Source organism: Notothenia rossii (genome assembly GCF_949606895.1).
Source record: "Notothenia rossii genome assembly, chromosome: 4".
In the NCBI taxonomy this organism is placed as follows: domain Eukaryota; kingdom Metazoa; phylum Chordata; class Actinopteri; order Perciformes; family Nototheniidae; genus Notothenia; species Notothenia rossii.
In genome coordinates this window covers 84,263,130-84,287,882 of record NC_136902.1, presented here as the reverse complement: position 1 = coordinate 84,287,882, position 24,753 = coordinate 84,263,130, and the positions used below count along the sequence as shown (strand labels likewise).

General features: G+C 38.7%; 2 protein-coding genes across 3 annotated transcripts; one reads left to right on the top strand and one right to left on the bottom strand.

Annotated features, from left to right (window-relative positions):
- Positions 1 to 385: 385 nt before the first annotated feature.
- On the bottom strand, positions 386 to 5,653 carry mmp20b (matrix metallopeptidase 20b (enamelysin)). Of its 2 annotated transcripts, XM_079677857.1 has the most exons (11): positions 5,577 to 5,644; positions 5,423 to 5,508; positions 4,558 to 4,796; positions 3,820 to 3,968; positions 3,405 to 3,530; positions 3,161 to 3,319; positions 2,896 to 3,067; positions 2,589 to 2,722; positions 2,339 to 2,495; positions 1,583 to 1,686; positions 386 to 639 (listed from the first exon to the last, which is right to left on the bottom strand). In XM_079677857.1, exons 1-11 carry the CDS (start codon positions 5,605 to 5,607, stop codon positions 539 to 541), a joined length of 1,458 nt encoding a protein of 485 aa, XP_079533983.1. In that variant the 5' UTR covers positions 5,608 to 5,644; the 3' UTR covers positions 386 to 538. The 2 variants fall into 2 exon arrangements, with proteins under 2 accessions (XP_079533983.1, XP_079533982.1); XM_079677856.1 differs by having other exon boundaries at positions 5,423 to 5,653.
- Positions 5,654 to 11,999: 6,346 nt separating this feature from the next.
- On the top strand, positions 12,000 to 16,770 carry mmp13b (matrix metallopeptidase 13b). Its single transcript, XM_079677871.1, has 11 exons — positions 12,000 to 12,129; positions 12,253 to 12,363; positions 12,797 to 12,924; positions 13,014 to 13,162; positions 13,962 to 14,087; positions 14,170 to 14,325; positions 14,441 to 14,561; positions 15,528 to 15,661; positions 15,737 to 15,896; positions 16,008 to 16,111; positions 16,220 to 16,770. The coding sequence occupies exons 1-11, from the start codon at positions 12,037 to 12,039 to the stop codon at positions 16,318 to 16,320; spliced, it is 1,383 nt and encodes a 460-aa protein (XP_079533997.1). The 5' UTR covers positions 12,000 to 12,036; the 3' UTR covers positions 16,321 to 16,770.
- Positions 16,771 to 24,753: the final 7,983 nt, after the last annotated feature.

The following is a 24,753-nucleotide window of genomic DNA, read 5'->3' as shown; positions in this document are numbered from 1 at the left end:
GTTGGGGAATCACATGCGGCACAAAAGCGCACACTCCTGCTAGTTATACAGCTGGGTCTACCTGCCCCAGTTTTCTGGAGGTTTTGTGGTTAAAACCTCCCAATGAAATGTCTCCATAATATGTCTAGGCTTTCTGTCTGTAATGGGGAAATACGTGTGAGCACAGTGTGTTTTGTCGTACATAAACCAGAAGCCGAACATGTTATTTGTGAATTCTGTAGCTTCTTTTCAGTCAAGTCAAAACCTGCAGGCGTTAGTGAGGCATACCTAATTTACACTTATAATATCAGTCTCCACCACAGTGATGTGCAGATCTGATAAAAAGGATTTAAAGAAACAAACCATACATTCTGATGCTGGAGTCATTTTACTGTGGGATACATGCAAACAACACACAGGTTATATCAGGTTTTTATTTCTTTTATTTTGGCAAAATACGACCAAAAACAGTGTTTTTTTTATTCTCTATTTTTCATTTACTGTACTCAAGGTTTTTTCAGGTAATTTCCTTGCAGCGTGTTCATGGTTTCAAATTATTTCAACATCCAAGCCAGGAATTTGCTTTCTCAACTCCGACAACTTGTTTCTGGGCGTAGTCGTATTTGTAGACTTGTGGTCCGTCAAAGAAGTAGATAAAACCTGAGATGAGGAAAAAAATGTTGAGGATGCTTACTTAGTAATTCACATATTTGTCCTTTATCATTTTACGTTTTCTGGAATGTTGTTGCTGTAAGTTGTCGATAATAATGATGATGAGCATCTTTCTGAACTTAAATATCCACTTTTGCTCACAGTTGAAATGATAGTAGATGAAATGAAGGCCGTAAGTGGTAAAGTGGTTAAATGATACAATTTAAATCACAGAGGGGAACCACATGCTCTGTAAAAGCTTAAAGGTGACCTATCATGCAAAATGCACTTTTGTAAGTCTTTTTTACATGAATATGTGTCCCCGGTGTTCCAGGGAACTCACCAAGTGTCAGAAAATACAACCCTCTCTATTTTCCTCCATACCCAAATCTCTTAAAAAGGGGCTGCGACGGATCTGATACAGACTGATCCAGATTTGAACACTTCTATGACGTCACAGAAGTGGCGCTACGGCTATTGGGCCAACTCCACCAATCAGGAGGAGACAGCCACGGACATAGCCGTTCGAAAGCGCTGGAGACGCTGTAGTACATATGCCAGGCCTGTAGATGGTGCTGTTCTCACAGAATCAGCCCATACAAAGACAGTGTTAAATTGAGCGAAATGAGGAATGGCTCAAATGCATGATCTGTTTGGTATTTTGAAAAATAAAAAGTATAAATATGCCTTATACTGTATAGGTATGGTCCTACACTATATTATTCAAATATAGCATGATAGGTCCACTTTAACTACACTCAGCTGATGTTGCATGTTAATTAGCATCCCTGCGCTGCCAAAAACATTAAACCATGCAAAAGTCCCCTCAGGCTACAGACAGAAATACACTAACTCTAGACAAGTTTACTCCACTTTCCAATCAGAACATCACCCAGTTTACCTTCTGGTCATACAACATTTCCATCATATGATACAATGTATAATGGCTCACCCTCTTTGTAGACAGCTGCGTTTATTGTTGTGTTGACTCCAGGAAAGTCCTCGCTGATGTACTTTGGGTAACCAAAATCCATAACCCTTCGGTTTTCATTGTAACTGAAAAAGACACGATATAAACAACGTTCCTCAGAAGTCATGACTCATGATCATCTATTCCTCTTTCAAAGCTGAGAAAAAACATTTGTTCATGACTTCAAAATGAGCCGTTAGTTCTCTGTGTGAGGCAAACTAAATCTTAAAGTCAGATCTGAGTCTGTGTCACTCGTTAGACGCTTTTATCCAACAGCAACTTACATACACTAAATACTGTGGGCAATCCCCACAGGAGCAATTTGGGGTGAAGTGTCTTGCCCACCAACCCAGTGAGCCACAGCCTCCCTACATGCATGTTGTTATGTTGTTTTAGTCAATGTATGATATAAGATGATTTCCTCTCCTTATGTTGGGAAATAATATATATCCTACAGTGCAAAACGTGAGCATTCCCATACTTGCAGTGAAGAGTTTTACTGTTTGCTAAGTAAAATGCTCTTAATTGCAAGCAAATTAAAGTAGTGGTAGAAATGGTCCTTCAAGTGAACAAAACACATTGGTTCCAACTTGAGTCACAAGCACTGGTAAACTCATGGTGACCATGTGTTTGTAAACAAGTGGAGCAACCATGTCCTCTTGGTTGACCTTTAAAATAAAACAGGAAACACAACAACAGAACATGAGATAGTTTACCCAAACTCTTTGGTTGCCTTACCTCCAATAAATGTCATGCATAAAGAAAAGGGTGCGTCCAGTTTTCACTATGTGGACTGCTGCGTCAACGTCCTGGACCCAGGCTGGAAACCCAAAGTGGCTTAGTTCCCGAGGCTTTCCCCTCACAAGAGAGCCTTTCACTGTCCAGAACATGGACTCTGTTCCAAACAAAGCAACACAAAGATGTTTATTTGGATTAATGAAAGGTGAAATTGTTAAGCTCTATGCACTGAATTATTCAAGTTGGTTACCATGAATAAGGTAAGCAGCGGATCTGCGAGGCACCCAGAAGGCTGCATCGATGCTGGTTTCAATCTTTGGCATAAAGTTGGTGATGAGACCTTCTTTGATGTCATCATGCCCATTGTGTTTAATCCAGAGGTATCTTGTGGGAAAACATTTTTTAAAAACATCACAAAAAAGAAGACACAATTCAGTATTTGGTTGTAAATAAACACTATGAGATTCAGAGACGGACATTTATGCTTTTAATGAAGAGGATATATACTGTAGATACTTGTAAATATAAGATGAGAGAGAACAATTAACATACAGTACCTATCTCTAAAAAAGAAGGTGGCATCCCCAACAGTGGACACCGCGTCAAATGTCGTGTCTGAAGCACATTTGTTCTGCATGAGTTGAGGGAGCAGCGACCCCGACATCCAGGGGTTATTCTGAGAACTCCAACCCAACCTCGAAAAGTAATTTGGGTTCCCTCTGACTGGACCTAACACATATCAGATTCCACTTGATTAAACAACGCTCTGGCTTCACAACCTGACTTAGTATGATACGTTTTACAGACATATAAATTGTTTACTGTAAAGTGCGTTGATATTTACTACATCCTCTATGGATAAAAGGTTGGCTGAACGGGAGGATCTGTAGGTCGGGTACATCAATGAATCAGGATTTCTGGAGTGCTTCAGGCCCAAAGCATGTCCAAATTCATGAGCTGCTACCACCAACAGATTAATACCTGCAACAACACAACACAAAAGGCTATTAACTTATTTCAATCTTTAAGTATCATAGTGGAGTACCAGTGTGATTGAGCTCAGTACCTGTCTCTCCTGCTGTCCAATACTCAGCATCATCAAAGTGTGTGTCCCCTCCAATGCCAGGCCCTGGCCCGAAAGCATGAGCCAGTGTGCCTCTGGGTCCGTCAAATGGATACAAATCACCATGTTCTTCATGAGATGTTCAAGGCCAGACATGAAATAAAAACCCACAGAGAACACATTGAGAAAAGAAAATTACAGGCCTCTGTTTACATCGTCTAAATGAGTCTTGAGTTCAGCAGACATGTGTCGGATGACGCTGTCTTAGTTAGAAGTTAAACTGCAGAAGCACAGTCTTGTTCAAATCCATGAGATTGTCTTTTACACGCTGAAAACTGCCCAATGCCATTCTGTGACTCAAGTTGTTAAATGCACTTTAATCGATACCTGTCCTGTGTGAAGCAGAAAGCAAACCCACCATAGGTCACAAACTCCACCATGATGTCAGCGTTGCGGGTGTGCGACTTGACAAACGTCAGACTGCTGGCTCTGGCCCAAACGCTGAAAGCTGACTCAACCAGAGAGTCCACAGTTTTACGATGCAAATCTCTCGTGTACCTGCCAATTCTGCAACAGCAACAAGTCATCTCATTTTTTTATGAACATAACGATCTGTGTCTCCATAAATCAATCTAACAAATCAGATGATATCACAACCTTACAACACATTTTAATACTTTTTTGAGCCACAAAAGTTTCACAAAATCTTTACGTGCTATATATCCCGTTTTAGTTTATTTTTCAAAATGCATCTATTGTGTGTATATTCCAACAGGCGTGGTCAAAAAATGAACAGGCACATTCCAGACAGTGTCATAAGAGTGCAAGCATGTCTGGTGTCCTTGGCATTGTAACAAGCCCATAATAACTCTCAGTAGAAGAAATCCAAAACCATAAAATCTTTAAACCACAAACATTTGTGACAACTGTGATTCCCTATTTCTGCCAAAGGTTTGTATTGCCTGTTGCCTCTAAACGTTTCTCACGTATTGGCAGGATTTGCACTCCAGACTGTTATATATTTGGCCAGTTCAGTCCAGGTCTAACATGCCTTCATATTTCATTAACAGAGATATATTTCAGACTGGAATTCAACTCAAGTAAATGGGTTGATAGCATCTTGATTGTTAACAATCATTCAAATCTGCACAGATACCTGTAGGTGAGGATGTTCTTGTTCCATCGTGTTCCCTGGAGGTGGCTGTACTCCTCCACATCTGGAACCCCACATCGAGGGCTCCTCATTATCTCCAGGGTGTCTGAGTCCAGCACGCCTGTTGCATTTAGCCCAAAGAATATCTGCATGTCTTTCACCTTGGAGGTGAAGAAGGGCCGGCTCCGCTTCGTGCGCCCCATAGGCTCTTCTTGCAGATTGTAGTAGTGCTCGAGGTATTCCTAACAATATCAGAACATTTGAAATCACAAATCCTGCACATCTAAATGAATGCCAAGGTATATGTTTGTATTCCATTGGTTGATTATTTACTTGCAGCATGCATAACAGAGGATTAAACCTTATTGTCATACTTTGCATCCATCCAATTGACATTAGGTTCATTTATAAGTTTTGCATAAACGTTTAAATCTGCACCCTTTGGTGATCAGATTTACAGCAACATAGTTGATTTCATCTTTCTCATAACAATGTATATCCTCTGCCATAATAAACTGAATAACTTGTTTGCAAGCAATATTGGAAATGGAATCACATGCCGATGGTTTTTCCGTACGATTCCCTTTACAGAGATAATTAGGGAAAATAAAAATGCTGAAACAATGTGCTAAAACATGCAATTTAACAGCGCCAAGAACTCAGAGGGAAAGGCAGTTACTTACCTCTGCCCCACACCCACGCAAAAATTAAATAAATACAACCACTATTTCAGCACCCCACACACAGACGAGTACGAATTGTTGCAATGTTCTTCCTTCAATAGAAATGCCTTTAAATTGCCATTGTAAAAGAGATCAAGTCACATGCAGTCCATTCTCAAACATCTGTAATGCAATGATGCACTTACTGTGGCCAGCTTCAAGTCAACCTGTGGTTCTGCAGAAGGAGAGCTCTCTTGCCTCGGCATAAATGTGGGTGCCGTAAAACAAGAACCTGGCATGAGTAGGACCAAGACAAAACAAGAAAGCAACATGACATGCAATTCACAGACTTAAACCTACTTGAATTGTATGTGGTCCAGTTTAAACACATGGAGATGGAAGTTCTGGTTAATGAGAAGCCTTTTAAATGGTCATTGTGACTCATACCACTTGCAAATCCAAGGGAAGCCTCATACAGTACCATGGAATTAGGGAGGGGTTTTCAGGCAGCCAAGGACAGCAAAATGAGAAAAGAAAGAAATGACGTGAACAATTTTGGTCATGTGACATGTTTGCGCCAATAATGATCTGAACAGGTAAGGTATTCAGTATGTGGTTTCAAATTAAACCCAATTAAAGATTGAAATTGTTCTGAGAATCATAAAAGTGATGTTAATATCGCAACATTTACAACAGGAGTTTTCGAGTGCAATGTGCTGACTCACACATAAACCCAAACAAGCGGTGAAACTAAAACATGAGGCAAAAAAATCCCTCTTTCTGAAATATGTGCTGTAACTTTGAGTATGTTCGAAACAAACATGTTGATATTTCCACCTTACAAAACAAGCGGCTCAGATATTAAGTAAATGATTTCCTCAGCAGAGTTACCGTAGGGGAACCTCAACTAAACTCCCTCCAGACTGACTCAACACAATCAGCCGGGTAGCACAGCTCAGTCCCACGCAATCTGCAAGGGCTACCGAAATAACCCCATCAAAGCCTATTCTTGTCCCGTTTTAGCAGGAAAATCCATGTCAGGCCTTTCAATGGGAGAGTTCGCTGAGAGGGGAGCTGAAATTGCAGGGATGGATTTAAGGCATTTCAAAAAAGAAAATGGCCGCCAGCCAGGCCGCACAGACTGGCAAGGGTGGAGCTGCGGTACATTCAGGCAACAATTACAGTTGATTGGTCATTGGGGAGCTTTATGGAACCAACTGCATTCCTCGGCAGAACAAGTTTTCCAGAGTGCTTTTTCATCGAAAGACTTGAAAAATGTCTGCCGCTTTGGTTTTATGGTCAGAGTACATACGAGGTAATTAAGTTTTTTAAGGCAGGATTGATTGCTGAGACATAATGGAACTGCAAGGTTACAAGCTGCGAGACCACTGGTGTAATTAAACCTGTAGGAACATTTCTGTTTTGCCTTAAACATACATTTTACACTGACTTGTACATATCCCATATCCCATATTCTATTAACATGTATATATATAGACTTTTTGCACTACTTTTTATTTTGTATTTTGTAATTTTATATTTAATTATATATGTTGCATTGTTGGAGGAGCTCAGGTCAGAAGAATTTCATTGCCATGTCTACTGTAGCTTTGTGCATATGACAATACAACCTTTGAACTTTGACAAAGTAACAAATCTTTTTCTGTAATGATAAAACGACTTAATGCAGTGCTACAATACACTCAATGTAGTACAAAAGCAACTAAAGTGGAGCTTTTAATACCTGACAAATGTGTTTATTTATGAACAATAAATGCATATATTTTAACAATATTACCAGAAATTAACATCAGTAATGTATTGATTCACCTATAGCGGTTAATTGTGGCATGGCCAACATGAAAAATAGACAATCTAACAATGTATTAAAATAACTAAAACAAGTGTTGTCATCTTTAAAGGGGCCCTATTATGCTTTTTGGTGTTTTCCCTTCCTAGGGTGGGAGTTTCTCTCCCACACACCTGCCTAAGAAATTACTTCATTGGACTCCTTTGTTTACCTCCGTAACATAGTGACATCACTACGTAACATTCACGCTACTATTGGCTAGCGCTCAAACACATTGTACATGATAGGCTAAGGAGCAGGACATCTCTAAGCGGTTGGCCAATCACAACAAAGCCAGTCAACTAACAAATCAGAGCAGACTGGGCTCTTGTTTCAGGCAGAGGGTGAAAAGAGGTGCTGCAGCACAGGCAGCATGAGAACATTAAAGCGTGTAAACATGTGACAGTGAGACACAGAATACAAATATGAAACCTGATAAATAAGCATCAGGGCCCCTTCTAAGGACACTGTTCAGAATATTATAAACATCTGACTTTGGTATAAATGTATGCCAAATAAGTTATTACATGTAAACGTTATATTTAAACGTTATTTATATAGCCAATTACACATGTGCCTCAGGATGGGGAAAGGGTAACCTCCGTAGTCTTACACATCCAAACTTATCCTTTGTAGTCGGTACTCATTTAAACTTGGATGTTATTGTGAAAATAAAATGAATGTATAAGATTAAACTCAAACAATGAATGGGCATGTAAGACTTCCTAAGTTGCACAATATGTTGTAAGGAAAAACAAATGTACTTCTTAACATCAGTCCAAAACAGTAACAGCATACAAAAGACAACATTAAAAAAATACTGAAACTTGTTTTTGTAAAAAGAATCCTGATATCAAAGTTATTTGTGCTCTATTTATTTCAATGTTGCACATCAGCATGAGGTTGTGTTGTGGGGCATGATGAGAGACATGCAGGGGATCAGAGAGATGAGAGTTTTCTGGGCTCCCTCTCTAAAACATATTTGCTGCCCTCCTGTGGTATCTATTTGGCACATGCAGTCTCCTCATGTTACTGAGTGAATTTAAACCACAGTGACTTTTGTATCTTTGCGGATGCTTTGCAAATGAAGCAACTCAGCAGGTTATTCCAAGGTCTTTATGGTGTTTTATGTGGTCATTTACAATATGCTTATGTTCAATTAAAGTTTCAGTAGTAGCATATGTGCAATCTAAAGGCTCTCGTTACTGTAAGCTGCATTGCTCCTCACCAAACACCCATGTCATTATTTGTGTTATATTACATATATACACTTTAGTACAATAACAATTGCAATACATGTTCCAAACCTTTGCCAGCTATGAAGATATCATGGCTGGGTTATGTGTTGATAGACTCAAATTACAATGTCTGTGTAATACATGTAGGTGTGTTGGTGTCAAACTGTATTTAAGGGTGGTTTCAATGAAGGTATATTCTTATCCTGCCTCTTAATGCGAAATATTGAGTCATTTAGAGTCTTCAAGTTTAAATTCTCAGTTAAAGCAGAGCATTGTAAACAACATTACCCACACATTCAGGAGAAAAACACATATAACGGTTACAAAAGAAAAAGATTGTAAAAAAACAATTTCCTAACTTTCTGACCACAAAACAGTGTTTTATTTAGCATACGTTGTTGCGATAGAAAAGGGTGGTATTCAAAGCCCAATCACACAAAGTGTCACTCTTAGAAGTTTGCATATGTTAAAAGTACCTCATTTGTAGGGCTTTAATGGTGAAGCATGTTTGAAGCATAATGTACATAGATTTGTACATTAATAGTTATTTTGTTAGTTTATTTCATTAAGTTGTAAGGGCTCACTCAAAACTAAAAACCAGCATCTTATGTGAAAGGGAAATTAATCTGTTCCAAGTAAACATGCAAATCATCCTTGTTTTTCAAGCTGTGCTCGGGAGAGCATGCAGCGTTCCTCTGAACCAGCAGGGAAGTGGTTGATTTCAACAGAATTCCTGTCATCCATGGACAACTCATCTGCATCTGCAACAGCATCTTCCTACCCAAAATATAATGACCACCAAATAGATTTTTTTTTTACCGTTTCTGCTTGGTCGTAAAAGCAGGCCCATCAAATGAATTCTTTGAATTGTGATTGGATGTTAACAAAGTGCTGATCTATCCTAATAAGAAGCAATTAAATGCTCAGAAGAGAACGAAGGAACTAACCGCCAAGTAGGATCTTGTGATATACTCTATTACATTTGATCTGATATAGATGCTGAGCTACGCCTGATAACGTGAGGCTAGGATTTACAAGCGGAACCTGGAAATGTTCAATGTTCAAAAACACTTGTTAGAGAGAGGATAAATACCATGTTATTACCTCTGGCGTCACTAAGACGCAGTGTTTAAAATGTTTTGCCCTGCCAGGAAATTCAATTTTTCATTCAACATTTAGGTTTCTGCAATGTGTAATTACAGCCTTATTTGTCTGGTAGCATTGCTGTTCATTGTTCCTTTGAGACTGAAGTAAGAGCATCTCTTATTCATAACAAAAAAAAAACATAACAACCTGACATAATGGTCTTATTTCTGTCACAAATGTAATTTAGTGATCAAGTCATTTGTGGTTTAAAGGTGTGAAACTTAACACCTCGCACTACAATCATACAACAACCAGTACGCCCAAACACGGATCACTAAAGTGTATTTTTCCATATTTATGTGTGTTTGTGTTTGTCTGTGGCATATTAAAATAACAGCAAAAATCCCCCTCGCTGCTTACTTCCCCTGATGTGAGTCAGGAGCACTCTGTTAACCACCGTCTAAGCAATGATGTTATTCCAAAAATACTTGTCTGAACAGTGTGCTGAAATGTTTAGACAAAACGCTTGTTAGACATTACACATGATATCACTAATGATATGCAGATGGTACAGTGCTTTGGTTTTTGCTGGCCGCGCAGCAGCTTGATCTCTACCTTAAGTTTTGACCATAAGTTTCATACCTACCTAAACATTGCAATTATAAGACATGTTCTGGAAGCATGTCAGTGGTGACTAGCATTGTGAAAGACAAAGAGTCAAATCCTTTTGAGACAACAAAAAAGAGTGCTTTTGTATCTACATTTTAAATTACTCGCATAGGCAATGTCATTATGTGAATTATCCGAAAAATGTAAACAATTGTTTATTGTCACCCTTTTTCGACTTTGTACAAGTTAAGGCATTTCATTATTGTGGTAGGAGCAAATAATTATAGACCTTGTTGTCTGAGACAGACACTGATGGAGGAGACACAGTGAAGGTAGCATGTATTTACCTGCCAGAGACCTGCAAACCTGTCTGGAACAATAGTCCTTAAGGTATTTTAAAGCTCAATATCATTTTGAACGTCATCACTGCTGCAAATCCACTAAGAAGATTGACTTGTCAGAACTTTCTTTTGTTAAAATTATTATATTATTAGCCAGTAACATGTTAATCTTTTTTGTTGCATCGTTGTTTTCTATAGAAATCAGTCCAAGGGCTTCAGTTTTCATCTTCTTTCATATGAGCCTTCTTCCCTTAGTGTTAGCAGTATACGTCTATAGCCGAAAATAGGAAGACATAGTGCTTTAAGCTAATAGCTTGCTGCATGCTAACACGCTCACATGCCAATGCTAACATGCTAATGCTTGGTGAGTGTTTTTTTAGCATTTTGCTTCTTGTGCTAACTAGCAAATGGTAGCCTGCCAACATTTGCTATTTAGTACAAGAAGCAAAGTAGCTGAGGCATAAGGGAATGTCCTTTTAGCATTGCAGGTATTTGGTCATAAAAATAGTTATTTACCTCATTTAAGTTCTTCCCTGATGATGGGGCTACAATGGAAAGCTAAGGCATCACCAAACTCATTGGGATTCATCCTGCAGGCTCCATTAACCTGTAGCCTACTAATTTCCATAGAAATACATATAATAGTCAATAGTTTTTGCGATATATCAGTAAATGTAAAAAGGTAAAAACCAGTTGATTATCAAAAAGTATTGGGCACAATGACTGTCTGTAAAAAAGAATAATGGCGATCTATCTGATAGTTATTGAGATATTCAAATTGGACTAAGTGAAAGATTAAGTATTTTATTATTTTGTCGTAGGTTTTTGTGCTGTACATCAAACCTCTTGCAGACTTCCCCATAACTGAGAGAACTATGATCATTCCCATATTGGATTTGTTGATTGTGCTATGCGTAACATATGAGTCACATATAACGGTAACGAGCAACAGTGGAAAAACCTAAAGCTGGATCAAATGATTACCAGACAAAACTCATGCAGAACATTCATTGAGAGAGATCACCTTATTCCGAAGGCCCTCATAATAATAATATTAAATAAATAAATTGAAACAATGTATTAAATATATTATAAAGGTCATACTTTGATCGTAATCTTTTTCTCTATTTCAACAAGTTTGTTAGTCACATATCCTAAAAAGTCTTCACCTAAAATAACAAGACACAGAATGAGACCAGCAGGTGCATTCAAGAATTCCCTATATGCCCAATTTGTTAAAGTCATAGGTTATTCATTTATTTTTCGCCTGAAGAAGCTTTGCAGATAATAACTAATGACGTCACATCCTTACTAAGGTGGCATCCTTTCTAAATATAGATTGACATGTGTGAGTTGCTTTGTTTAGTTCTTCTCTTACAAATAAAAACTTCAAAGTGTAAAATGTTGCCTCATAGACATTTTCAGTAAATCTATTGGCAAACTCCATAAGTCATGGTAATTTGAGGAATAGGAAATTCTTAATCAAAACATTTCAGGCTGGTTCAAAGGAGTACACTCAAACCACAGTGACTGCAGTTTTACATGAACATGCACATTCTTAAAAAAGGAGGAAGTGGCTAGGTGCTTTTTCATGAATCACTGAGACCCTTTGAAAAACAGTGGACCAAAGTCCTATAAATGCCCGTCAGAGTTTCTTGGACCCATTGACTACTTTGGACAACACAGAGACAACAACAATGATAGCTCTTCTGCTGCTGCTGGCGCTGGTCGCACACTCCTTTGCTCTGCCTCTGCCGTCTGAGGACAATGACAACTTGCTTTTAGCAGAGGTAAGACCTGAGCCCTCTAATTCTAATGTTTTTAGTCTGGCAGCCTGCCTTCAGTTGTATTGGAGTAATCCACATCTATCCATTATGAATGTCATTCAGCTTCTGTTCTCTTTTAACAAACAGAACTACCTCCGTCGATTCTATGGCCTTCCAGCTGGTCTTCAGGGTAGACAGAAGTCTTCAGGTACCTTTCAGAACAAGATCAAGGAGATGCAGAGATTCTTCCAACTTGAGGTAACCAGATCTAGACGTGTGTTAAAGATTGTATGTGGTTTTAGCAACATTAGTAGTAATAGCAACATTTTGGCAGTGATGGAAAACGCACTCAGGTCCTTTGCTTGAGTAGAAGTCAAATGATGGTGTCTTAAAAATGATGTTGAGTAATATTATTCTGTTTTTATATCAGTAGCAAATACAAATCACTTTCTTTGTAATTTTGTAGTTTGTCAATGTTGAGCCAATTTGAGATACTTCTGAAATACTGTTTAACGTGTATAGCATAACATCATGTGTTTACATTGCTCGTAACTATGAGTGTTTAATGGTCATATGCTTTGTGTAGAATTTAAATGTACCTTAAACATTTTTTAAGGTGTCAAATTATCTGTACTTTGGCAGCACATGTACTTATCTAACACATTTTTTTCCACCTCTTTTGCCTTTGAAGGTGACAGGGAATCTGGATGACAACACTTTGGAGCTGATGAATCAGCCCAGATGTGGCGTACCCGACATTGGGGAGTACAACCACTTCCCTCGAAACCTCAAATGGCCAACTAACAATGTCACATTCAGGTATGCTATAAAGGATAACAACTATACAGAAAATGATTTCCCTGAGTTATTCACTAACTTGCCTTGTGGTCTATCCCCTGATGTTACAGGATAGTGAATTACACACCAGATCTACCGAAGGCTGATGTAGACAGAGCCATCCGCAATGCGCTGAACGTTTGGTCTGATGTCACCCCGCTGACCTTCAAGAAGCTGCACGAGGGCATCGCTGACATTATGATCAGTTTTGGGTCATTAGGTGAATATAACATATCCTTTTAAAGCGATAACAACGCTGCTGAAGGTTAATCCATAGGTTAATCCAATGTGTCTGAAATGATTACTGATAATCCATCTTCATATTTATGTCAATAACAGAGTTTTCATATATAGCTGCTATGATAGCTACCAGAGTGTATGACAGCTTGTTGGACATTCTGGCTACGCATCACTCATTCACCAATGGTTAGATGGATATTAGGAACTTCCTCTCGATTCTATTGGCTCTAAGGTTTAAAAATAGGTGTCAATCATCAAAATCGACCGAGGGGGGCCAGAGATATTGAAAATCCACCCAAATGACCCCAGAAGTGTTTTTCTTTTTGCTAAACCTCTCTAAAAAGGTCAAATGTCACTTGTTTTGCCTCAATCTTGATACAGGGTACTTATTATATGTTATAGTTTGGATTCCTAAAGCTTTTAGTGTACTATCCCATCATTCAAGGGTGGTTTTCACTATAAGTAATGTTTTCATTTTGGACGGACGGATTTTTTTACTATGTTCAATCTGAATTTATTTTAAAATGAAAAACATCTATATTGATTCTGACTTGTCTACATCCAACTCACAGGTTTATCATTGCTTTGAGAAAAAAGATTATTAAGTTACCCCTTTTAGAAGTGAAGATATAGTCAATTGTTCTGGGAATGTCATTTTCGAGCCTGAGGCCTGAAAAACAGGCTCTGGGCTTAACTGGCTAACATACTCATACTCAAATATTATAAAAGTGTGCATTCTCCGTAACAAATCTTGAAAATGTCTATGCTTTATTCTGTAGAGCATGGAGACTATAATCCTTTCGATGGGCCCAATGGATTGCTTGCTCATGCATACCCACCGGGCCAAGGCATGGGCGGAGACACGCACTTTGATGAGGATGAAAATTGGACCAAAGATTCATCAGGTAGGAATTATACAACACTTATAAACACTAGTCACCAAACTGTGTCTTTGTGATTAACACACTGAACATATTTGTTCTGCAGCATACAACCTGTTTATAGTGGCATCCCATGAGTTGGGACACGCCCTCGGGATGTCCCACTCCACAGATCCAGGTGCCCTGATGTACCCAAACTACTCCTACTCTGAAGGCTTCCCACTGTCTGAGGATGACATCGAAGGCATTCAAGCTCTCTACGGTGGGACAAAACTCTAGCTAACTTTAATGCAGTTAAAGTTAAACCATAATGGTTTCCATTGTCTTAAAACGTAATGCAAATAGTATGTATATTAATGCAAGATCTTCAAACACAGGCCCAAACCCAAACCAAAGGAAAGTGAAGCCAAAGCCTGACGCACCAAACAAATGTGACCCCATGTTAAGTTTTGATGCTGTAACAGAGCTCAGAGGAGAAACCATAATCTTCAAAGACAGGTACAGTAAGACACACAAAGAATACAAAGATACATACTATAGGTCTAGCCCCATTATCTATCCGACCACGAGAGTGTCTGAGAACTAGACTCATGTAATGTAATGATGTAATGTGTGTGAGAACTAGACCTTTAACGTATATGACCACTAGAGGGTGTTGGAGAACTAGACCTTTAACCTATATGACCACTCGAGGGTGTTGGAGAACTAGACCTTTATCCTATATGACCACTAGAGGGTGTTTGAGAACTAGACCTTTAACCTATATGACCACTAGAGGGTGTTTGAGAACTAGACCTTTAACCTATAGGACCACTAGAGGGTGTTGGAGAACTAGACCTTTATCCTATATGACCACTAGAGGGTGTTTGAGAACTAGACCTTTAACCTATATGACCACTAAAGGATGTTTGAGAACTAGACCTTTAACCTATATGACCACTAGAGGGTGTTTGAGAACTAGACCCATTACCTATATGACCACTAGAGGATGTTTGAGAACTAGACCTTTATCCTATATGACCACTAGAGGGTGTTTGAGAACTAGACCCATTACCTATATGACCACTAGAGGGTGTTTGAGAACTAGACCTTTAACCTATATGACCACTAGAGGGTGTTTGAGAACTAGACTCATAACCTATATGACCAGTAGAGGGTGTTTGAGAACTAGACTCATAACCTATATGGCCACGAGAGTGTGTTTGAGAACTAGACCTTTATCCTATATGACCACTAGAGGGTGTTTGAGAACTAGACCCATTACCTATATGACCACTAGAGGGTGTTTGAGAACTAGACCTTTAACCTATATGACCACTAGAGGGTGTTTGAGAACTAGACTCATAACCTATATGGCCACGAGAGTGTGTGTGAGAAAATATTTGAATATTCTGTGATTCAATTGATTTCTCTATATCGAGATTTGTAGATAACTTCAATTTTTTATTTGCTGCACTGTTGCAGATTCTACTGGCGTCTCCACCCTCAGATGCCGGAGCCTGAGCAGACACTGATCAAGTCCACATGGCCGTCCATCCCCAACAAGGTGGACGCAGCATACGAGAACCCAGAGAAGGATATAGTTATCATATTTAGTGGTGGGTTTTGCATACTTGTTTAATGCTATTATACATTACGTATTAGGTAAGTACTAAACATCTTGGTTTCAACAGGGATCCGAATGTGGGCTTTGAATGGATATAACCTTGTGGATGGTTACCCAAAGTACATACACAGGCTTGGTCTTCCCAAGGACATAAGGAAAATAGACGCGGCTGTTCACATCAAAGGCACTGGGAAAACGTTGCTCTTCACTGATGAGCATTATTGGAGGTAAGCGGTGATGACTATAACCGTGTCGATTACATTCATTATTATGTCAAACAAACCACATTTAATTCTGCATTTCATAAAAAAAAAATGGCTTGTATTCGTCATTCACAGCTATGATGAAGCAGCAGGCACCATGGACAGCGGCTACCCACGATCCATTGAGCAAGATTTCCCTGGGATGAATGACGAGGTCGACGCAGTTGCTTTTCAATATGGTATTATGAAGCTTCAAATATCAAATTTTCAGTATAATAAGGCATACAAACTAAACTCTACCTTTATACTGCTTTCCTTAATTTATATTCCATTGTGTTGTCTTGCAGGATACCTGTATTTCTACCATGGAAACCTGCAGTACGAGTACAGCTACACCCACAGGAAGGTCACGCGCATCATGAGGACCAACTCTTTTCTCAACTGTTAATTGAGAGTTGAAGAGATGTGACTCACAAAAATTATTTTACGTGCAAAGAAAATATGCAACTAAAAAAAAAGAATGTGGGATGCGGGATGTCCTTTAACAGTTAAAGTAAAGAAAGAAAAGTTTATTTTTATTAGTGCTGGACACCTGTAGGTCATACAGTATTATTTGTCGGACACATAATGCTGTACAATTCCTCAGAAATATGTTTCCTTAGATTATTGCTATTTATTTTAAATGTCTATATTTGTATTTCAAGTTTTACTATGGACAGCATGATCCTTAGCAGGTTAAGTTTCTTGTCAGTAACAGCTTTTTTCTAAGCTCATTATTTGAAAATGTTTTACAAATATTATATTTCAACAAAGAACTTGGAAAATAGCTAAAGGTGTTCTGTATTTGTTTGCAGTTTTTTTGTAAATTGTTTGGATTACAATAAAAGCAGCAAAGTAATGTCGTCCCACCTAGTGACATTTCATTTTAAAGTTTTATCCTCAACTTTCAGAATCCTCAACATATTGCTAATGCCAACGATGAGTTTAGACAATTGACACCGATATGAATGTCTCTGAAAAAGTAAACGGAAATGATCAGTGTGGTATTTGATCAGGATAAGTGAAGTTGTCTTTGCTACAGTACATATTTTACACTTATATTTTCAGGCAGAACCGCTCCTCCCTATAAGCAGAACCAGTGCGTAGGGCCTCAAACCTCATTATTGGAATTGTTTGTTCAACATTTAAAAATATATTTACCTTACATAGTTAAAAAATAGATAATGATAACCAATACAAGGTTAGACTTCCTGGAGCACTTCTTTTAGGGGGGTATTGGTTATATATTGGTATTTAATTACCTTAAAATGTAGTCGAGTGTTGTATCAGAATACCAGAGTACTGAGCACATCAAGATTTTGCCTTTTTTTGCATTACATTATTTTTGTATCCAAATTCAACAAACTTCTTAATGAAGATTGCAGCAAAAAGCTGTGCTGAAATTATTGATTTAATACCACATATACGTACCCAATGGTACAATGCCATTCCGGACAGACACTCTGGATCCTGTGCATGCAGTTCTCTTACTTTCCACCAGAGTGCGCTCCTGACAACAGTTTAGGTGCCTGACATTTCGGACGTGACCATTGTCCTGACATTTCTTGGAAAAGTCATGAAAGATCTGGAACATTCTCGTTACAAAAGAGGGTTTTGCAAAATCATGACAATAATCCACTGCTATGATGTCAGGTATCTCAGTCCATTCCTGAGTTTGGACCAATTAAAAATATCAGTTTATGCTTCATTAGTGGAACAAATGTTGCCATCTGAACATACCTTCAAACAGACTAAGCACTAGATGTAATTCTAAAGGCCCATTACCCACAGTATCTAAATCCTCCAGCATTAAGTCAATTATCGAAACAGAAAGTTTGCAATTCAATTTTTAAAGGTCATTGTAGCTCAAAGTGAGTAAACAGTTAAGTTTGAGCCAAGCAGCGTAATCCACAGACGCAATCATGTGAATGTAATTACAGAGCAGTGAAGCAGTCACCTTTGCTAATTTCAAAGGAATCGCGTGGTTTTGGTTGCGTCACAGCTTCAAAAATCCTTTGTGTTCATTAACCATGTCGGCTTTGAAAGTCCAAGATCTGTCAGAAATACTTCTTTTGGATTTTTTAATCAATATAAGATTATAATGTGTGTGTGTGTCAGAAAAAGTTACTTCCCCTTCAGTTTAGCAAGAGCTCATGTGTTTTGAATATGATTGTCATTTTGCAGTGGGAGCGAAACAAAATAAAGAGTGGAGTCATGACAAAGGAAACATTTAAACAAGAGTGCACATTGTGTTTGTCAAACAAAACAGGCTGTCGGAGGCTCAACTGTCTCCAGGCTTGTGCTGAAAATGGGCTAAAAACCTCCCTTTTACTGCAACTTTGACTATTTGTATGATGTTTTGAGATGCATGCTTGTTGCCTGGGAGAAAGAAGATCCAGTTTTGCATGAAAAGAAGAGACACACACAGTAAAATACAGCAGATGTGCCATTTAAAGCTTTCTCTAATTTATGTTTATTTCAGTGAGAGGATCACTTTGTCTCCTATACTTGGACGTGTTTTCACTCCTCTGGGAAAGTGAACAAGACAGTCTCTTGTTTCTAATATGTACTACTGACATGCCCTCGCTCCTTGGCGGTTTGCAGAAATTGTGCAACTTTGAGTATTGACTTAACTTTTGGCTTTTAAAACAGAAGTGCAACTGAGAAAAACCAAGATGTAGTTTTAGCTCCATGTGGATTTAGAGGTCATGTCAGTCTTCTTTTTTTTCCCTCTCCATTTGTAGTCCGGCACCTTTTTCCGTGCCCCAGATAAAACCCACAACTTGTTTAAAATGCAGCGCTGATGATCTGAACTTGAGCCAAATGAAAGATCATAAACCATGAATTGTAATGTCTCTGCATTAGTTACAAGTTAGATGGGGAAGTAATGCTTAGTTTAATGATGTTAAAAGTACAGCCAGGTCAACACATGACACAGCATTTTCTGCCCTGTGAGGGGAAGAGAAAGGCGCTGCAGGAAAGATAAGATGGGTGTGGCTTCCTGAAAAATGAACTATAACAAACTCATCCACTTTTTGTTCCCCCCCATTTTTTACTTCAATGTTGCCTCTGTTCAAGCATAATGTCACGATTCTTGTGTTGTGTCACATTTTTAGTTTTGTGTGTCTGGTAGTGGGTGTTTTGCTGCTCTCAATGTCATGTTTTCCTCCCTGTGAATTGTCTGGTCTTTTTCCCTGTGTTTTCCTGTCTGTCGTTAGTTTCCCTGGTGTGTCTAATTTCCTGATTGTTTTCACCTGTCACCCCTTCTGTGTCTCCTGTGCTCATCAGTGTCAGCCCCGCCCCTGATTGTTCCCACCTGTGTCTTGTTACCCTGTGTTTAAATTCCCCAGTGTTCCTTGTCAGTTCGTTTTTGTCTATTGCCATGGTCAGTGCTTCACTCTTGTCACAGTCAGGTCTATGCTCTTTTGTGTTCTTGATAAGTTTGATCCTCACTACGTGAGCGTTTTTCCTTTTGTTCTCATTTTTGTCATCTCAGCTAGAGATTTGATAGCGACCATTTTTAGTTGTTCATTTTTGCTATATCTTGGAAAAATAAAGTATCTTACCATGAACTCTGCCTTACCTCCGGGCCGTCCACTCGAGAACTCCATTATGAACACTGCCTTGCCCCCGGGCCGTCCGCCCGAGAGCTCCATCATGGACTCTGCCTTGCCCCTAAGTCGTCCGCCCAAGACACCCATCATGGACTGCGCTTTGCCTCTGGGTTGTCGTCCCGGACCCCCTCCACCAACCCACCCTTTTGGATTTTGGATTTTTTTTGTACGTCTGGAATCCGTCCCTTGAGGGGGGAGGCTGTTGTCACGATTCTTGTGTTGTGTCACGTTTTTAGTTTTGTGTGTCTGGTAGTGGGTGTTTTGCTGCTCTCAATGTCATGTTTTCCTCCCTGTGTATTGTCTGGTCTTTTCCCCTGTGTTTTCCTGTCTGTCGTTAGTTTCCCTGGTGTGTCTAATTTCCTGATTGTTTTCACCTGTCACCCCTTCTGTGTCTCCTGTGCTCATCAGTGTCAGCCCCGCCCCTGATTGTTCCCACCTGTGTCTTGTTACCCTGTGTTTAAATTCCCCAGTCTCCCAGTGTTCCTTGTCACTTCGTTTTTGTCTATTGCCATGGTCAGTGCTTTGCTCTTGTCACAGTCAGGTCTATGCTCTTTTGTGTTCTTGATAAGTTTGATCCTCACTACGTGAGCGTTTTTTCCTTTTGTTCTCATTTTTGTCATCTCAGCTAGAGATTTGATAGCGACCATTTTTTGTTCATTTTTGCTTGGAAAAATAAAGTATCTTACCAATACTTTACCTGTGTCTCCCGGGTTGTGCAATTAGGTCCTACCTCCTAAGTGCCTGAGTTCTTAATACATAATATAGCGTAGAGTGATACAAAATTTAGAGCAGGGATAGACACTGTTAAAACAAGTTAAGAGAACAATTGGAAATAGATTTAAAGAAAAAGGTGGTATCCTTTGATGGGAACCAGATGGAGGAGAATGACGGGCAGCGGTGTCAGGAGATATCTGTTTTCCTGTGGGAAACTCCCTCCGAGAGCACCAATATGAGAAAAGCAGTGGTGTAAAGTAACTAAGTCCATTTTTTTTTCATTCTTTTTTTTCATTTTTTGTTTGTTTTTTGTTTTTTGATCCTGTCGGACTCGAATCACATGGTTTTCATCCTAATTTGTTTGCCAACTGCTATTGTGCTGTCTGTCTGGCTGTTATAAAAAACTAAAATAAAAAGTTTTTTAAAAAGTAACTAAGTACATTTACTCAAGTACTGTACAGGTTTGAGGGACTTGTACTTTACTTGAGTATGTAGATGTGTTGCTACTTTCTACTTCACTTAAATTCAGAGGTAAATGGTGTACTTTCACTACATATATTTATTTAATACCTATAGACTGCTGTTGTTCAACATCATTTGAATATTGCTGGTGAAAGTGGCTTATCTGGTTTTTTTAGTGTGACAGCAGCTAATCTTATCCTTCTGGGTGTATCTGAGTGTTGTACGTTGCCTTCTGTGTTCGGTTGGCTTTCTTGTCTCGTCTGCTAGTTGTTATTCTTCCTTTTTCCCTGAATAGAATATAAAAATATGAGATTTTTTTTTGTGCAAAACAGCCAAAGCTTCGTCTGTGGTTGGTGTTTCCTTCCTCCTACATAGAAAGATAGATGTGGAAAGTCACGCTGTGCTCCGTCTTGACCCTTGATTATGAATGTGACCAGATATGACCCCGGGTCGGAGACAGATGCGTTGTTAAAATGACCAGTACATTCTTTTTGAAAACGTTTTATTTTTTTATGAGGTTTTTGCATCTCTTTTCAGGCAGTATAACATAAACAATATATTCTTCAGTTAGGTAAATAGATGATATGGTTAAATATGAAGTTTCAAAAAGGCTTCTTTTTATTAATCATTGTTGGTTCATTCAAAGCCAATGTATATGTTTTTAATTGAACTGCAATCCTTGAGAAAAATAATATTTTATAAGATGAAAATATTTTTTTGCTGTTAACTAACTAATAATAATTTTACCAAACAACATTGTGTTACCATACCCATTTATTTTTACACGATCCATGTTACTGTAGGTTTCCTTTTCTCTCGCAGGCCTCATGTCACAGGCTGTAGATACATAATAATAATAGAGGACAATAATAGCGCTGTGTGTAAGGGAAACAATGCTCCACCCTTTATTTGCAACTTGTTCCAGAGTTACTGTGTATGAGTCACACTGTCTCTGATATTCAAGATGTTAAATAAAGATTTAGATGTTTAAATAGAAATAAAGACACATTTGTATCAGTCTGGCTGAGGAGGATTCACAGTTTAATGTGTAGCTTCAGCCACATAATAGAACTGCTTGATCTTGGGTCCATCTGTTACACAAAATTACATCTATGAATAAAAACAATGCTTGACTTTGCTCAAAGTGAAACTCTGTATACTGTTTGTGACGAATAAACCAGCACACAAGTGTTTATATACAAAACATGGCATACACTTCAGGACAGGGAGCAGCTGATGGAACATTTTGAAGCTTAGTGTAAATATATCTGCATGCAACCTTTAGAATACAGCTTAATATAAACTTCACAGAACTACTCACCTTGAGCTGGTTCTCAACATGCTGAGTCATGGTACAGTTTTGGGCCACTCTAAAGTGATGAGTTTTCTTCCCTGAAGAGTTTGACATTTTTGCTGATTTGTGTTTTTTTAAGCCACAGCAGCAGTACTTTCTTTTGTTCAGTTATGAAAACAAAGCAGTGTTTACTTACGACTTTTTACAACACATTTATTTAGCTTGTGACCAAGAGAGAGAGAAAGAAGACCTATTTGTTTAAAGCATATTTTAATGTTATCTTACTTAGTAAAGTAAAGTATATCCAAAATGTGTAGCAACACTGTTCTGCTTCTATTGCTTTCAGTCATTTCCCCTTGGTTGGGAACTATGGCTTTAAATCTGCAATATGGAATCTTTTTCATGGACATTCAAATAAATCATCTGAATGCAGCTCTGCATACGTTGAGCACACAACAACAAAATAACTGTGTAAAGCTTATTGTCAATTAGTATCTTGTTTTTCATTGTTCAAACCTATTGTCTTGGGATTTACCAAGTGCACTATAGTGGTAACAGCTTTAGTGGCTCTTTAGAAAGCAAACAAACTGATCTTTGTGACCTTTGTCCAGTTGAGCTGATCTTTTGTTTGTCTGAAAAACAAAACCTCTTTGCTGAGCAGCATTACGCTGACGCAGTGCCTTGGTGTCTATTATCACGGCAGCATAACACACATACTGTAAGGGGCCTTATGACCCTCGATATGTCTTATCTCAAAAATGTGGCTATACATGAAAGAAAATGAGGTTTAGTGACAATTATTCACTCCTCCATTCCAAACAAACAAAAAGAAATGTAAAAAACCGTGTTGTGTTTCAGCCTCCTGCGGGACTGACAAGTAAAACCTTGCAGCGTTTGGAGCACTATGGGCTCGTTGTCGAAGCAAAGTGAATTAACTGCTTGGATAGCCTGATCCTCCAGAGGATCTATCCGGGGAAGGTCAAATTACATTTGTTTGATAGTTGTTCAAGCAAGAACAGAGCACTTAATAAAGACACCCTGGTTCTGCTTGCCTGAATTAATTATACACAGTTCAAAGCTTCCCTCTGCTTTGAAGTAACTACATCTCCGAGCCAGACCCCTGCAGAAAGCGCGTGATTACCTTTTGATTTCTTCACCGACATGCCCCACACTTTTATAATGTAAACAGCACAGTCAAGTTAAGTTTGTCTTGGAAATTGAAATTAATTATGAAGTTTAAAATCTTTACGCTGGAGGTTTCTTTGAAAAACTAAAATAAGAAAGTTGAATTCTATTTTTGTTCAAAAGCTGTAGCAAAACATATCAATCTTGTTGGGCAAACTTGCATGCATGTGAGCCGCTATTTGTTTACTGTAAATGTACATGCAAACTTTGTTCATTTACAGACATCAGCTAACTGAAAACTTGGCTCACTGATTCAAAGTCTCTATTGACTTAGCGTCAACTTTATCCACCTGAAAAGGGTCTCTTGTTCTCCTGATAACTGCCCCTCTCCCTACGACTGCACTGTATGTGATGACGAAAGCAAGATGCCAGGTATAGAAAAAACACAACGTTTCTATGTTGTCAATGCTCTGTGGATGTATTTGTTTTTCACTTTCATGGAAAACTAACTTTCTGTCAGGGTAGATTCAACAGAGGAGCAAATTCCAATTAAATGGCACTGCTAAGTTTGTTTTTCAGTGTCAAACAGAAATGTCAGAACTTATGTCAACATCTCTATTGATTCCAGCTCTGCAAAACAACATCTTTTAGAGGTACACTAGGAAATCATGTTTTTATAAATGTTCTCAAAACAGAGCAGTAGACACATGGATATATACTATTTATTAGCCATCTATCCTTTAATGTATCATTTAAACACTTCTATGTATGTCCCAGACTGTAATGAGGCACATTTCAAGGAGGAAACTGGGAAGAAAATAGACATGAGACTGGATTTTCTGGTTATTCTCAACTGAAATGTCAAACCTGAATTTTCTCCCCCTTTTGATCTACAAACTGATTTGTTGTGCTGTTGCATGCCCTGAATGTCTTTTCACAGTGTAGTTATGTGCTTCTATGTCAGAGCTTACTTGGATGGAGGATTGGTTACTCGGATGTCAACATGCTAGTGCTTCAGGAGTTGAAAAAAAAGAAAAAGCACAAACATCTTGAAGTGATTTCCACAATGGGGTCAATCCACTAAGGGTTCTCCTGCAGCCTCCTAGTAACGTGAAAAGAATAGGATAAACAGACTCAAAAACAAGACAAAATTGAGTCATTTTGGCTTTGTACATGACCACAGATCCGCTATTTTCACACGCTCATTGTACGGGATGTAACACGTACAGTACAACTATGGTGCAATGGTTTACTCAGCCTTATTTGTATCTGTTTCTGGGCGTCTTGGAGTTTCAAAGATGTGTCACAGAAAGAAGGGCATAATGTCTTCTCTGTCTCACAGGACAAAACACTCATTGCCAGACGCACACAGGAGATCTGTAAGCCGCCATGACAGGAACCCGGCTCTCTCTCCTTTCTCTACTCGTCTGCTACACAGTCACCTCCTTGGCATGCTACCAGCCAAGTGTAGCACTGTATGTTGCCAAACCCTTACATGTCTGCCCGCTTTAGTTTTTTTTTTTAACGTCTGTTCGCAACAACAAGTGTGTTTATGTGTCTCTGTAACGCGACAGTTTCAAGTAACTAAAGCAAAACCCACAGCACGTTGCGAAAGTGTTGCAAGATTAATAAC

What these genes read in the sequence shown, in the direction of transcription:
- mmp13b (XM_079677871.1), top strand. Translation starts at nt 12,037, where the DNA reads ATGATAGCTCTTCTGCTGCTGCTGGCGCTGGTCGCACACTCCTTTGCT. An exon ending in GATCAGTTTTGGGTCATTAG is followed by an intron (nt 13,163 to 13,961) that starts GTGAATATAACA and finishes TTTATTCTGTAG; the next exon opens with AGCATGGAGACTATAATCCT. An exon ending in ACTGATGAGCATTATTGGAG is followed by an intron (nt 15,897 to 16,007) that starts GTAAGCGGTGAT and finishes CGTCATTCACAG; the next exon opens with CTATGATGAAGCAGCAGGCA.
- mmp20b (XM_079677856.1), bottom strand. Translation starts at nt 5,548, where the DNA reads ATGTTGCTTTCTTGTTTTGTCTTGGTCCTACTCATGCCAGGTTCTTGT. An exon ending in TTGGACAGCAGGAGAGACAG is followed by an intron (nt 3,320 to 3,404) that starts GTACTGAGCTCA and finishes GTGTTGTTGCAG; the next exon opens with GTATTAATCTGTTGGTGGTA. An exon ending in CGCAGCTGTCTACAAAGAGG is followed by an intron (nt 640 to 1,582) that starts GTGAGCCATTAT and finishes TCCTCATCTCAG; the next exon opens with GTTTTATCTACTTCTTTGAC.